General features: G+C 41.0%; 1 protein-coding gene across 2 annotated transcripts; it reads right to left on the reverse strand.

The window, feature by feature from the left end:
- Positions 1–80: 80 nt before the first annotated feature.
- phyhiplb (phytanoyl-CoA 2-hydroxylase interacting protein-like b) lies at positions 81–15324 on the reverse strand. 2 transcript variants are annotated; one of them, XM_082557827.1, is made up of 5 exons: positions 15244–15324; positions 6542–6738; positions 4973–5147; positions 2886–3003; positions 81–1448 (listed from the first exon to the last, which is right to left on the reverse strand). In XM_082557827.1, exons 1-5 carry the CDS (start codon positions 15305–15307, stop codon positions 905–907), a joined length of 1098 nt encoding a protein of 365 aa, XP_082413953.1. In that variant the 5' UTR covers positions 15308–15324; the 3' UTR covers positions 81–904. The 2 variants fall into 2 exon arrangements, with proteins under 2 accessions (XP_082413953.1, XP_082413952.1); XM_082557826.1 differs by lacking the exon at positions 15244–15324 and adding an exon at positions 14454–15237.
- Between the last annotated feature and the right edge of the window lie 743 nt (positions 15325–16067).

Raw genomic sequence — 16067 nt, forward strand, 5'->3', positions numbered from 1 at the left:
GAATGACTGTTGCAGAAAAGGTTGCTATGACAGAGGTACTGACAGCTTTCAAACTCATGCTGCACAGAACTGCATCATGCTTTTCTTTTTTTTTTTTTTTTTAAAAACAAATAGTTCACTCTTGGTCATCAAAGACTCGGTGAATACACATTTCAGAGGCTGTTGCATTAGTACGGTTAAGATTCCACAGCGGTTTTATGTCTGGTTTTTAATACCTTTGGTATAAATCAAGATGACTATCGATGCTGCAGCCCTAGAAAATTGTAGTACCAGTCCATGCCACTAGGAGGAGGTAAAAACAATTTGTCAACTGTTCAATGACAATCAAACATCGTAAAAAATGACAATAAAATAAGACAATGTAATCAGAAAAAAGAAATTGTCCACACACACAGTGGGCAGTTAACAGTATATCTATAAGAGCAAGGCATAGGCCAATAAAGTATGGGACAACTGATTTGAGAAACAACAGGAAATTGAAATGAAGCAGCCCATGTTTGTTAGTACAGTTAAAGGGTTTTGTAAGTGTGACTTGCCGGATGAGTAGATGGATCTGTGTCGTTGGTGTCCCAGGTTTACATATTTCAGTCTGCTGACTCCTAAGATATCTTTATGTGTTTCTGTTTTCAACATTAGGATAACCCACCCTCAGATGAGTAGACAATGGTGCAGGTGTCAGAGTGGTGTACCTTCGTCTTTTTCTCCACTCTTCTTTGGGAATGATGGTCTTTTGAGAGTACAGAGCAGTGTCAGAGATATGTTGGTGTTAGCCTACTAAATCTGCTTCATGCATGTGTTGGTCTGCTTCATCAGTACATGTGGACTTCCTTTGTGTGAGTAGAGGTCAGTTACTCCCCCCCCCCCTCCTACGCTCTTTTTCCTTTTAAACATTCTGCTGTTTCCCCTAGCGTCCCACGCTGATGTTGCAGGTCTTGCAGCTGGGATCCTTCTTGGCATTTACTGTGGAGAGACTCATCAGCTGGTGCCCACTGATCTCTGCCACCGTGCCCAAGGATAGGTCTACAGGCTCTGTGTAGATCACCTCCAAGATGACATCTTGGGCGTGGTGAAACACCAAACCACCATCACCCTCTTCAACCTGCTTGCAGGTAAGGAAACGGTTGTTGGTAATGTCGAGCAAAGGAAGCCTCTGCTTACAAAACTCATCACCCCTTGAGCCTTTCGGTGCTAGAACCAGAATCACATAGTGGTAGGCTGTATACATACAGTAGAAGTCTCCAAAGTACAGGTTGGTGTCAGGGTTGAAGAGCGCATCAGCCCGCACCTCAAAGCGATGGCGACCATACGGGGAATCCTGCGGGGGCTTGCCAGTGTTGAACTCTGTGTTGCAGCTGAAAAAGATGCCCTCCAGCTTACCACTGATGGGAGAGCCATGGCTGCCACTGTTGTCTTTAATAGAGGGCAGCATCCGGTTTTCTTGCGCCTCCCTGAAGTTTGCAAACAAAGGAATGAAATCTGTTTTATTCTGTTTTTGCATTTCTCTGGCAATCAAAGTAGTTTTTGTAAATACTGGAGAGAGTGGCACCAGGTTTTAATTTGGAAATGAAAGAGCAATTTTCTGGAATTTGTAACACATGGGAAATAAACTGAATGCGTAAGATGCAAAACATCTTGAATACTGAGCCTCATAATACAAAAAGTTTTATAGTAATCACATTTAGCTTAGTCCAGTTTGTGTCATTGGAATCCCGGGGGTGAAAATATTCCAATGAGCTGTTTGGTTTTTTTCATTATGACAAACTGCTATAAAACAAAAGCAGCTTTCAGATTAACAACTGAACATTCAAAGCATCTGTGGCAGCTGCATACACTTTCTTCTCCACAGAGGGAATCTGAGCAGCAAAGTCCCAATAATGGAACTGTAATTATTACGGCAATTCATACAGCTATCACTCCAGAGGTTCTTATTATATCCATATTTCAAGCTTTGTCATGGGCTTTATGGACTATTCAGCTCCAACCACAAGTGTTAAGAGCCTCATGTGAGCGGTACTGTCAGTACTCTTACTCGCCACATGATGACGCAGTTTAACAGACGCACGGTACACTGTAGCAGCTACAACTCAGCAAAAGGGAGATGACTATCCAGATGACATCATGCTGTGTAGCACCAACAAAAGACTGCCCACAAGCTGTGGCTTTAGTACAGAGACTGTGCTTTGTTAAGCTGTGAGCATTACCTCTGAGGGACAGGGTGATAGGAGAGAAAACAGTCACTCCGTTAAAAGGAGGAGAAAAGAGGCCAAAAGTGGAAGAAAATTCACTCACATGAAACGAGATAAAAATCAGTTCACTCTAGCTGCACAATGCTTCAGTAAACAGTAGTAGACCACTCCAGAGATATCCCTTCTTTTCCTGTCATACTCGTGTTATTTTTGTTTTTCTTTTGACTACATTCCCGAACAACTGCCAGCTATTGTCTGTCAGCTACATGGAGCTTTCAAACAAATCAAAGTGTAGAAGAAAGACCTGGCTTTTCGTTTGATGTGCATGCGTAGCATTGTTTACTGGGGGGAAAAATGGCTGGCTGCTCGAGTACTTATTTCTGCAGATTCATGAAACCAATGCAGCTGAATCTGGTTTTGTTTTGCTTTAGCAGCTGAAGAGCAACACATTTTTCTGATACCATGTTACCCACATGCTTGTAAACTGTATTGTATAAAACATGACCAGAAAGGAGTGAGCCGGAGAAGTTTGCTAGAAATGTGTGTTGCAGTGAGCCATGCAAGTTGGCAGATGTGTTAACCCAACAATATAACAGCCAACTCTTTAGATACAGAATGACATGGAAGCTCAGTTAGGTCCAGGCTTTAACTTCTTTCTTTGTAATGTAATAAAGAAGAAAATCATAAAGTTATGCCCACCTGGCATGATCAAAGTACTCTTTATTCTGGTTTCTGTAGAAGACAGAGAAAGGCAGCATCCGCCCAGCAATGACCTCCGCCTTCTCCAGCAGCTGGTTTAGATGCACTGTGGAGTAATCTGGAGAAAGAAACATTTTTGTAAAAATGATTTCTACAAAAGCAGATTAGAAATCTGTATACATGCTATCAGCATTTTGTCATTAATGCCATTAGTATTAGTAAATGTAAACATTAAAAAAACAAAACGAGACCCACTAGAAGCACCGGTTAGGATGAAATATGAACCATGCATTAAGGATCCTGGCATTTTTCCATCTTTAACTTTTCCATTTAGATATGACTCAGCATGAAGCCCAAAACCATTTTCGATAAATGGATGTACTCAACGGGGAGTGGACTTTCTCCAAAGCATATAAAAAAAATCATGAATGCATTTTCCCCATGGCTATTTTCCCACAGGCACCAAACACATCACCACAGGTAACCGGTTAAAATTCTCAGTACCTTGAATGAAAATGAAAGAAGACATCCGCTTTATCCTGACACTGTAAATGTTTAATGTCAAAAAGGCTGACTTTTATATAGATTGATGGAGCACAAAGCCGCAGCTTTCTACGTGCAGAGGAAAAATGCATTTGACATCGAACTTGTCAAAACACATGTTCGACTGGTTTTGGTGACAGGACGTGCATCTCGTGCCGGGCTCAACAGCTTCATTTAGCATTCTCCTTCTTCAGCTTCTTACTGTGACACAGCTCACACTCTTCACTTGCCTGTCATTCTTCTTCAGATTTAAACTGCCTCTCCTCATCTATTTTATTTGATTGTATAGCTGTTCTACAGGCACTGATAGTCCACCTGTTTGGTCCAGACTGAAATATTTCAGCTGTTAGATAGATTGTCCTAAAATAATGTCTTGATATTACAGTTGCCAGAAGATAAAGCTTACTAATTTTAGTAATTCTATTAATTTTTTAAGATTGGATTTTTGATGGACTTTACAGAATGTTATGTTTTATATTTTCCCATCATCAGGTTATAATATCTCTTTGTCCAATACTTTGATTACATATACTAAACTGGTTATGGACAAATCAAGTGTGTGATCATGAATAAGTTGTATAGTTTTAATGTTTTATTTGGGAATAGAATGGTGTGTATGTGTGAGTTTGGTGATGGAGTTTTTATTATGAATGAATTATGAATTTTTTATGAATTATGTCTATTTTTTTATGTTTTATGGACAACAGATGGAAATTAGCCCTTGGCTTTAATCTGATATGTTTACATTCATGTAATTTTTTTTTTTACATGTATGTTCATTAACATGCACTGTCCTAAATAAAATAAAAACAAATAAATAAAAATAAACTAAAACTACACTAAGAATGAAAACTAGAAGTGAAAACACATTTTAGTTAAATAAAAAATAAAAACTAGAAAAAACTAAAAACTTTTGAAAAAAATGTAAACTAACAATTTTGTGAACTTTGACAACTAATTAAAGTAAAATAAAAATGCAGAGGAAATTAGGTCTAGTGCCCTACTTTTTTAGTAAGTATTATTTTAGTATGGATTAAAAACAAAAAGTCACAAGGAGATAAAAATAAAGACTAATTAGAAAATAAAAAAACTATAATAAATAACTCTGCTCTGCTATCATGAGTGTTGACGCTCAAGTTATTTGGCACTTCAAAGTGTAGAGAAAGTGAGATGCAACAATCACCCTAAACTGGAATTGGACATCATTAACCCCAGTGATGTCCCTCCTCATCCACCCATGCCATACCTCCCTTCCCCCATCCTGGTCCCCAGACAATGACGTTGAACTCCGAGACCTCTGCATCAGGAGATAAACAGCACAGCTCCTCTCAGCCCTTCTTTGTTATAATCCTTTCCTTCCACTCCGTATATTAGCTTCCCTCTTACCTTCTCCCTCATTAATGCTCTAGCCTTTACTCCATTGTACTCTTCTCTCTTCCATTATCGTTCTCTATAATTAACTCAGGCTCACCCAAAATTAAAGCCAAGACTGATGTCACATATCCTAGAAGTGCATGCATTCATCAAAGCACCATATTCCTCACCAGCAGTGCAGAATTCAATAATTTCGCTCCACTCAGACACGGAGTAGTCCCCATCAGCCTGTTTTGATGCAGTCTGGACAGCCACTGTGTACTCTGTGCGTGGGCTCAGGAACCAGTGGCCCCGGACCGTCATGGGCAGGGGTACTGCCTTGGCCACCAGTTTGGTAGGAACATCCTGGAGGGATGGAAGGAGTAAAAGAGGACAGAGTGGAATGGAAAAAGTGAGTGAGTGTTGGCAGGAAGGAATTAGTCAGAAAGAAACTCCTTATAAAGACACTTGTAGCCACACACATAGATATATTACCCTATGTTACTGGCTGCAGGTAGCAGCCACGGCTTCTCATTTGTGTAAATGTAAACTATACACTTCACCCCCAACAACAACCCCCCACAACCCAAAAATCGGTGGGCCATAGCAGCTCATTGATTGGACCAAGAGCCCCTGCCTAGCAACAGAGTCAGCCCATCAACCCACCGACACTGCTCCTGCGCCAAAATCAAAACATTAGTATGGGGTCGCCTGCTACTCCAGAGCAGAAAGGAGAAACACTCAGTGACACAGCCCCAGCAGTGTGAGGAGGCTGATGACACAAGTCGGTAAGATTATCAAACCAGACTCTTGACTGCGTCGCGAACGAGCTGGCAGAGAAGGCTGTGAGAGCGGTACTAGCCTTTCAGAGCTCAAAGTGACAGCTGACCGTGGATTCTTTGAACAAAACCACCTTGAAATGAGTTCATCTTGCCTCAAGCATGAAAAGGTAAGGTCGTCTTGAGGTAAAACAGTGTCAACACTAATCATTTCTGTTTACAAAGATCAATAATTAGCATTACACTAGATGTTTAGAGCACGGCAACATCTATCTAAAGCACTACTGACAGTATGATAATTAAGGTGAAAAGCTCATTCTTCTGTCAGAAGTAGAAGAAATGTAGAATTAACTGAAGTTTCATCAAAAACATCAAATTGAGCAGAGTTTTTTTTCTAAGCCACAGGTTTCTCAGAAAATTTGAATTTAATACTATAATTTAATTAACTGTTCATAAAATATGAATAGATTTAGGTTTATGGCAGATTATAGAGTATAATTATTAAACAAGAATAATAATGGAAATGTACAGCAGTGGTTTAATATATTTTAATAACTGTTGTGCAAAGTATTGCCTGTATTCATGCAGAACTATACAGCTGTTGCTTTCCTTTGTGCTGGCAAAAATATGAATATACTGCTTTTGTGCAACATGTGTAACAGCTGTCTTATATTGCTCATAGTTGCTGTTGCACACCTCTGGCCCGGAGACCTGCTTTTAAAAAAGGATTCAACCGAAAGGAAACGATTAGCTGGTTAAATAATAAAATGTAAAATTGCTTTTTTAAAAATCATTTGGTTAAAGATACTCTCTTTGCTCTCTTCTCTTTCCCCCTCATCCCTCAGCCGGTCATAGCAGATGGCTGTGCTGTGCCTGGAGTTTTTCCCTTTCTGCTGAAATTCAATATTTGCTGCCTTTGCTATAACAATAGCACTGAAATCTTTAAATGGTATTTATGCGCCTCCCTTACTTGAGCATTACCTTGTGTTTGAACTTGTTTGAGTTTTTGTTCTCCTTCTTGTTCAGGTCAATGAAATAGTGCGTGATGCGCTCCTTGCTGCGTGCCTCCATGTCCCAGCAGATCTTGAAAGAGTCACAGGTGATGTTGCTAATCTTGATGTTCTGAGGAACTGGGAGCTCCTCCATCTCAGAGATGCTGCCGTCCTGGGATTTACTTCCTGCACAGTCCAGGAGAGGAAAAAAAAGACACCATAATGAAACGATGTGGTTCAAATTTAGTCTAGAAATCCTCTGAATAAACATCAGGTTCTGGTTTACATTTTATACAATAATAGTTGTGTCTCCTAGCACTTAAATTATTTGATGATCTATGTCTGAAGACACATTGACCAGTGACAAATCATCATTATAACCGCATCAAGTCATCAGTACACCTTTAAACCTAACTTACTCCCGCTATACCTAAACATATAGCAGGAATTATTCCACTGGCAGCACACTGGGTAATATAGCCACCATGTCACAGTCACACACAAAAACCTGCTGCGTTACTGACTGCCGTATACAGTGTGTTTCCATGGCAACACATCAGTCCCTCTACACATGTACACCTATCAGCTCTCCAGAACATATGCGCCATTAAATATTTTAAATGCTTGAATCCCCTCTCGTCTTGGCACAGATTGGTCTGTTTATGATCAGTTTTAAGGATAAAACACAGCTGTCACAGTGCAGGCCCTGCACATAAGCCCAGAACCATAACATTTAAAATGCCAGTGAATGTCAGAGGAGCTTTTTTCTTTCCTCTTTCTTCTTTAACGGAGGCCCATTATGTCAATTTCCAAATCTATGTTTGTTATCTTGTGCACTATTAGACTCACTTTACATGACTAAAAGCGATCCTTAAATATCTTATTTATCCATCTTTGTTTTTCTGACTGGCTGCCCCTTTGGAAACAAAAGATTCCAGCAGGTGGGTGTGGCTTCTGTGCTCTGGGAAATAAGGAAAATGCAATTCTGGTTTAAGCTACATGCTACATTTTCATACCCAGTACCTAGTGTATTTGACTAAGACAAAAAGCTTCCATTGCTCTCATTCAAAGAAATGAATAAATCTCAATTTTATCTGAGCTGCATAGATGTCACGCACTATAGGCCACTGTAACATGTAGCAAAGGCTTTCTACCCAAAGTGCACAGAGAGGCTAATGAAATGTCAAAACCGGGTTGAATAAGAGCTTTGTAAGATTAGGATGAATATAGACTTTGCGTCACACTATGGGACGCCCACTTGGCACGGCAACAATGTGTTTTCTGTGTATGCTCTGGGGTCTAAACAAGAGTGAGTAAAATTCAAGAATGCGGTGTTTGGGAGTGATTCGAAACATGGTTGGATTCAATACAGTGTCAACAATGGCAGAACCAGTGAAGCATAAAAAACTATCTCTGTTCATCAAATGAGAGGGAGCGAGATAAAAGACTAATCCTATAATTGGTAGTGTGGACACTCCTGCCTCACCTCCATACAACACTAGCAGTAGAGCATCGGTAGACTGATTCATTTTAAGAACCTTTTTTACCTTCTAAAATCATGACTTCTGACCAATTTAGAAAAAAAAAAATCCATTAGGAGGCACATTTATGTCCTTCATCACCACATTAAATCACACCAGACCAGACCCCCTACTTACTTTTGTCCTAATCACTAGTTTCTAATCACAACTAGCTGATTACCATCATCTTCGATTTAAAAAGACCTCCTGTTACACACTTGGGCAAAACTGTTGCTCATTTTAATTAAAACGTAACACATGTTGTGGACTTTAGTGCAAGGACCTTTGCATGACTAAGTTATTGCATTTGGACATAACATTTATTATCTCTACCAACATGTCATGACCCGGACTTTTTTGGGACCTATGGGAAAAGGATCCTGCATATGTAAATATGTAAAGATACCAGATGTTAAATCATAACCCGATCCAGCATGACTGACTGTACGATCATGCTTGGCCCTACTGCGCTTCTTTGATTTGTGAAACCACCTCATCCTATTGCTTTTAAAGTCCATCTCATTATACTTAAACACACTGAGCTGATAGGTTTGGCTCAGACCAGACAGAGAGAGTGAACGGAAGACGTGACGACGCGGACCTTTGACAGAAAACGCTCCACCGAGTCAGCACAGAGCAGACAGTGATGTAAGCACATGAAGCTTACATAAAGTCCCACCTGAGACTTTGTTTGCTGACCTTTAACAGATTCAAGAAAACTACCAGGCCTGTTGTCATTCTCTGACATTCATGTCAGCAAAAGATGAAATATACCCCAAAGGAAGTGAAACAATGGCAAGGATTTCTTATAGATTTTCAAATGTAAAATGAAGCCTGCTTATAAAAATACTGTGCAAATAAACAATTCTCTAATTCTGGCCACCTTCAGTATACAACTGTAAACATTAACCGACATCAAACATCAAAGATGGAAAACCTGCTAGCTCACTCGCTGTGTTGTGCGGAGTAGGTTGCTTGTCCTCTGCTCCCTAAATTGTTAATGTCAACATTGATGTTTTCACTAAAAACTAGACCCCATGCAGGTCTTTGCCCTCCCATCTCTCTGCAACTCCACAATACTCATTTACCTCGTTTACTCTAATGCTCTCCTAATTAACCTGCAGATGAAGAGCATTACACTGAGGCAGTGAAGCTTTCCAAATGCAGTCAGAAATCACCTACAGAACACTATTGAGGCAACTCAGTCACAGTAAAGGTTGTGCTATTAGGGAAAACAAGCTCTGAAAGCTGAAGGGAAAAGGAAATGGTACTAATGTGAAGAGCTATAGACATATATACAGACAATTGACAGGTTAAAAGGAGAAAGAGGTGAAGTTTGGCTTTGAATTGGTTAGGTTGAAGAGTGACGTGTGCAAAATATACAAAAACAAAAAACCCCAAAAGAGGCTAAAATGAATAAATGATATCTAACTGATACCAGCTAATCTAGCTAATCTTGTGTTCACCAGCTTTGTCAGAGCCAGTGTTAAGCTCAGGTCTGAATCCTCTGGGGCTGCAAGAGCACAAGACGAATGATGAAGAACACCAAACGGGATGAAGGTCAGGCGGTAAGGGAGAAAGCAGAACCTTTCATGGCTTTGCTCAGGAAGACTAAAACCTCCCTCCTTTTTAAATTAACGTGCTATGTTTGACGCCAGTGTTCATTTTGCTGAATCATAATTTTTAACACAATATACTGTAATAAGCCACTGTTATTTTCTGTCGATTTACTCCATTTCCTTATGCTGTTTATTAGGAGGGGGCGAAATTTTGCTTGATCTTTATCAAGCAAGACAAGAGTCTGTTTTGGAGCAAATGCTTGAGAGCTTATGAGCACAGATTACTCATGCTGTGCACATATGCACCGGGAGTTCAAAATAACATGCAAGATCTGTAGATGCACAGCAGAGCACCAAAGAGCAGGCCACGGAAATATCGGCCCTATAGAAAAAACAAAAACAATCTTAAAAGATGAAAAGCCTCAGACGAGTTTAAGAAATGGACCATATTGGTTATTGCCCTTTTACTGTGCAAACAGTCTAACGCCACAGGGAAAAGCAATAGTGCAGAAGGATCAATATAAATCTTGTTAACATGCATACATGGAGCCATCCTAATGGCTCTTTATGGTGGGATTTGTTCCAGTCACACCTGCCTCCAAATTATAAATTACTTGTTGGCACTCTTTACCAGCAAGAGGAAAGTGATTTGATTTCCATTTAGACCATTTAAGCAATGTAAATGAACTCTCTTGGTGGTTGGAGTTTCCATGATGTGAGACTACATTATGCTTCCATTTGAAACTTCTTGAATTCAAAACAAATAAACTTTCAATCAAGTTTAATGATAAAAACATCAACAACACATTTCTGAGCACTGTATGTCGGATTATTGTTTCTGAGTGCACAAGTAGGTACTCAGACAGACAAGCCTCCTACATTTTAAGTTGCAGTGCTCGATGTAAAATTGATCTGCAGACATGAGCAACACAACAGACACTAGGCATAGATGCTTGCAAAAAAAAGAAAAGAAAAAAAAAATCACGCCTTTGTTCTTCTCAATGCACAGGCTAGACCGGGACAGAGATCATGCTGGGAGTGAGAGAAGCCGCCAACGGAAAAACATCTTTCTCTCAGAGTGAGTTAAACAATGCCCCGTTCATCAGGTTACGCAGTCTATGTTCCACCTTTTAGACATCAGTAAGCCCCCGAACACCAAACAAAGATGAGTAACGATAATTTAATAATGCAGTCTTTAGTTAAGTAGGTTCAAAATCAACAAAATCAATACAGAGGGGTTTTTTAAAGACTTTTCAGAGACCAGAATGAATCATCAGTGCTCATTTGCACAAAATATGAATCTCCAAATCTCAGACTTGTGTTTTTTTACATTTCATGTTTTGAGTTTCTGCAGCGAGGGATTTTTGTATACCAGCAGTGAAAAAAGAAAGAAAAATAAGCATAAATGTTTGCAGTGGCTTTTCAAGGTCAGACGCCACTGTTATCAATGATGCTTTGAAGCATCTCGTAGAGCGGTCAAGTGCAAGTGAATATGTTACACGGTCAATAAGTGACTGCATAATATGTACCTCCAACTCTTGCCAGCACAGTCATGAGACACAACTGCTCACAGTGAACACAGCCAAACTAAAATGCCAGCTTACTCAGATGACGCTGTATGACATAAGGCAGACCTGCTGTTGTATCATGTTGATACATACTGGATAGGCTTTTCCGTGTGTCCACAGAGTATTTTTTAATCACAGGAGTCTATAGCCATTTTCGCAGATGTGAATGACTGGAGCCACGCACCAAAATTAATTTAAATGGATGGCTGCACCGTTCGAGTGAGTGTGTGTAGGAGAAAAGGCCATAGAGAAATGGCTCTGCAGAAGTGTTTTGGATAGAAATTGTTAGTGGATGTAGCTTTGATTCCAAGAATATGTCTGTATGACCACAAGGAGCATCGCTACTTTCACTCATTGACTCCAGCCCTGCTCGACTGTGACACAGCATGTTTGAGCTAATAAAAAATGAACATAATGAAACTTTATATCTTTGTTCCTATTTTCAATTGATCATTTTAGCATTCTGAAATTTACTGTTAGCAGTAAACACGTGACTGGTGATAATGTCAGTAATTTCAAAAAGGGTTTGTCAGCTGTTGGAATAAGAAAAAAAATTCAGTTGATTGAGCTAGAAAAAAAAAAGAAATTGCTTGATTTAGGAGGACAACAGCTATCTTTATAAAGACTTTCAGTCCTTCACTGCCAGCTTGATCTCAGAACAATTTCATGATGTTCTCAGGTCCACTGTCAAGGGATTAAAAATGCATCCATGTATTGACTTATCAGTGCACCTGTCCATTCTGGAAATGCGCATGCTAGTATGTTACCGCTGTTTCAGAGAGATTTCAAAGAGCACAGTCACACTGCTTAGTTGCATTAATAGCAGCCATCCATCATGGCAACTTCATCACATCAGCGGGTACGGCACAAAGGCCATGTGAGACATGCAGCGTGGATTTGATTACGTTCTGCAAATGCGTATTAACTGTGGATATAAAATCAAAATGGTGGTCCTTGTCAGCCTTACCGGCCTTACAGGGGTTGGTGACAAATTTATCCAGCACAGCATCGGGGGAGCGATCCATAGACTATGGAGAACACCAGCAGACAAACTCTGCTCACATGAGCTGATGCTGTGACTTGTACTACTCTTCATTCTCAGCAAAACTTGCCCCACACCCACCTACTCATGTCACAGCCCCATCACTAAACTGAACCATTAACACCCCGTCTAAAACTGGACACACAGAAACGACTTGTGTCCGACCATTCCTTTTGTGCACTGAAATTCCCAAACAGTCTTCACTGTGTTGGAGAGTGCCCTTTCCCACAGACAGTAAGCCTACTGAAGCTATATGCACCCATCTGCTGGGTCAGCATAGGCATAGAAGCCTCTCATCTGATAATAAAATATTAATGATTTGGAAGATAAATTTAGAAAGCTGTGGAACAGTGAAATGAATGCGGACCTTGAGAAAAATGTACGCATTGATTGGATAAGATAACAATCCATTTCCAGGAAAGGTAAGAGCGAGTGATCCAGTCTTTTAGAAAGGGTGTGGCTGGGACAGTGCAAACTATATAATATAATATAATATAATATAATATAATATAATATAATATAATATAATATAATATAATATAATATAATATGAGGCTCAGGTGATAAAATTCAGAGACTGGGAAAAATCTACAAACCATTCTTAAAAAAGAAAGAAAGTTATCCAAACAAGCTGAAATCTGTAGTTTTACAGATGTGCTCCACCTTAATGTGGCAACACTAAATATTTATGGGAGTATGAAGATAATCTGCACAAAAATCCATACATAAATTGTTTTTTCCTAATCTCTTCATGAAGTTCAAGTTTTGTCCACAGTACTCGGGGCGTTTGTTCCTATCAGACACATTATAAACAGTTTCAACTAACCCATTGACAATACTTGTACAAGAACAACTACTTGTCCTGAAGAATTCGCACAGAAGGTGGACATTGTCACTGTGTTGCTTCATAAACAGAGTATGTGGGTGTCTCAAGGACACACACAGATAATATTTACACTGAGTAGCCTTCTTGGAAACTAAGAAAGTGGCTGTTTTGGCTCAGCAGTAAACCTGCAGCACAGAAAGCACAAAGGCTAGCACAGTGATCATTTGAAACGGGCAGCATCGCGTATATACCGTTTAGAATCAGCTCTAAGGGGTATACACTCTGGCAGCTAAAAGATTTTACAGTGACCGAGGAGACTTAATAAAGATACATCACTGACACCTTGGATGCCCTAACCAGCCTGTGTACACATACAAATCAATCTGGCATAGAAACTTATGAAGAAAAAAAATGAACCCAATTACACAATGAAAAGGTGTGATCATATTTCATGTGAATTAATTTCCAATCTTAATTAAGAGGCACCTCTGTGAGCAGGAGTCTTGACGCAGATGTGGAATTAGCGCTGTGTAATTGCACTGATGGGTGTGTAGGGCTGCACCGCCTGAGAACACATGTGGGTGCAGCCATGTTTCTGCCTCTCATTCTCTCCTGATGATGACTTGCCTTTTTTCTTTCCCCACCATTCAATTCGCGTCGGGGTTAAGCCTCTTCGTGCAGCTACTTGTCAATTTTCGCATTACAAGCCTGGTTTATGAAGCCTCGTTTTCTATGATGGGAATAGTTTCAGCTCTTCGTTTAATGATAAATATTCGGAAAACTTTTGATTCGAAGAAGTGAGCCACAGACAACACACAGCACGGGCGCAGCTGGAAGACTTGATGAATTATAAACGTGAGCGCAGGGGAGACTTTTATGGGAACTGGGGGTGGGATAGCAACTAAAGAGCGTCTCGTTTGTAATTATAAAATTTGCAGGATGACATGCAGTAAGTGAGCATACATGGGAAAAGGCAGCTCCTTTGGAAGATGGAAGAGAATTAGCGATTAAAGGCGGGGTGGCAGCCGGCCTCTGTCCATGTCTGTGGTGCTGAAATCAAGACACTCATCATTTAGACTAAGATTCCTGCCTCCAAGTTAAGCAGTACACATTCATTTTGAGCCAAGACCTTATTGCCACTGTAAAGACGCTCAGCTATTCCGAGCACGCACAAGCGCACCATCCATTCATCCATCCGAGGAACCAGCGGAGCCAGCTGCCCCTATTACTGCCACACAATAAGGGTACATACAGCACGCAGAGACAAACACTGACAAACTGACTGCATGCCTGCAGCGACTCCGAAACTAACAAAGCGGCCTAATGCACTGGCGTTATGCGGAGATATGTCAGCACCCCAGTGAGAAGCAGACAATCCCCCCTTACCATCTCGTTCGCATAACTGTATGGCGTCCAAGCTTAGGTCCTTGATCATCCCCTCGCAGGGACTTAATGGACTGCTGATGTTGTGCGCCAAACCTGGTACCTCCATCTCTGCAGAAGAGCCTGGATGATGTTAGTAGTTTAAATTTCGTCCACGGGTTTTGCACAGCAGAAGGCGTCCGTCCGCGGTCGTTAAGGGGTGGGAAAAGAAAGAGAAAGAGAGACTGGTGTCCAGTCAGTCGCTCGCAGCTCTCCTCTGTCTCTCTGGGGTGGTGCGGCTATTGGCGCGTCAGCGGAATCGTCACGGGCGCGAGCAGCACACGCCGCCAGTTGCAAAATGAGGCATGGCAGCTTTTGCGGGGATCCGTGAACGTATATCACTGTATGTATTTATCTTGTTTCACACGCTGCCAAAAGCAGAAGAAGCTTCTGAGCCTTCAGAGCCACAAGTGTGCGCGCGCCCGTCCTGTATGTTACGCCGCCGCGGGACAGTTGAGCATGAATAGTTCAGCAGATTAGCGCAGAGACGTTCTGGAAATACAATGGCTTCTTATGTAACCAGATTAGCTCGGCGTTCCTTTTCCACGTTAGGTCCCTCATCTAAACGGTCCACGCGCTCCCGTTCTTCCCCATTTCACGTTTAACGTCATCCCCAACGAGGCTCTCACATGTCCTTATTTGGTGAGGTGTAGTCCCCTTTTTGTGCAGGAGCGCAGGTGCAAGTGGTCCAGGCGGTAATGAGCAGTGGGACGACTCTGACATGCTGCAGGACATAACGAATGACCAGGCTTACCTCTGCTTTTCCATTTAGGTGACGAATCCTCTCGCTCTTTAGACATGTTGGCGCATAATAACATATCATAGCCAGAAAACCACACTTTATACTGGGTGTGGGTGTGTAATTATCTCCATTAGACCTCTACACCCTTTTTTATCAGTGCCTCCCAGGAACAGGAAGGTCAAGTGCAGGCGTAGACCACACTGTGGCTAAGCAAGGCTTCAGGCTGCCTTTAATAACAGCATTTGATTATACAGAAGTTGTGGCTCATCATCATGGAGTCATTCTCATTCTTATATCTCCTAAAGCAGTCTTCCCTCGTCTCCATGCTCCACATGGGAGCATCAGACTGAGGAGGTGTCACTTTCTATTTGTTTTTGTTCAAGTGTTATACAAGAAGCCCGGAGGAGAGGCCAGAGTGCTTATCTATTCAGCGGACAACGGATTCTGCAGCTGCGTCTATTCCCCCTCTTGAGTCATGGTGCTTAAAACCACAAAAAGAGGGAGGGAGTGCAGTGAACCGTATAGAGGAGAGTCACCCTAACTCTTCTGGGGAAACACACTGTCACAGCATCATCATCATCATCTCTGAAGTTGAGACAGACAAGAAAAATTGTAGATTAACAAAACTAAAAAGGGGGAAATAATAATAATGTTTGATTTGCCTGCAGGAAAGTAATTGGCTTGCGTTTTCATGCAGCTTGAAGGATTAAAAAAATGGGGTTGTGGCGGGCAGGCAAATTAAAGTCCTGATAAGCTCATAATCACTATGGCATTCAGATTCAGTAGGAAACATATAAGGCGCACCACTAAAGCCTTGAACATATTCCACGCTTGGA

This window comes from Aulonocara stuartgranti (genome assembly GCF_965226115.1).
Source record: "Aulonocara stuartgranti genome assembly, chromosome: 13".
Taxonomy (NCBI): Eukaryota; Metazoa; Chordata; class Actinopteri; order Cichliformes; family Cichlidae; genus Aulonocara; species Aulonocara stuartgranti.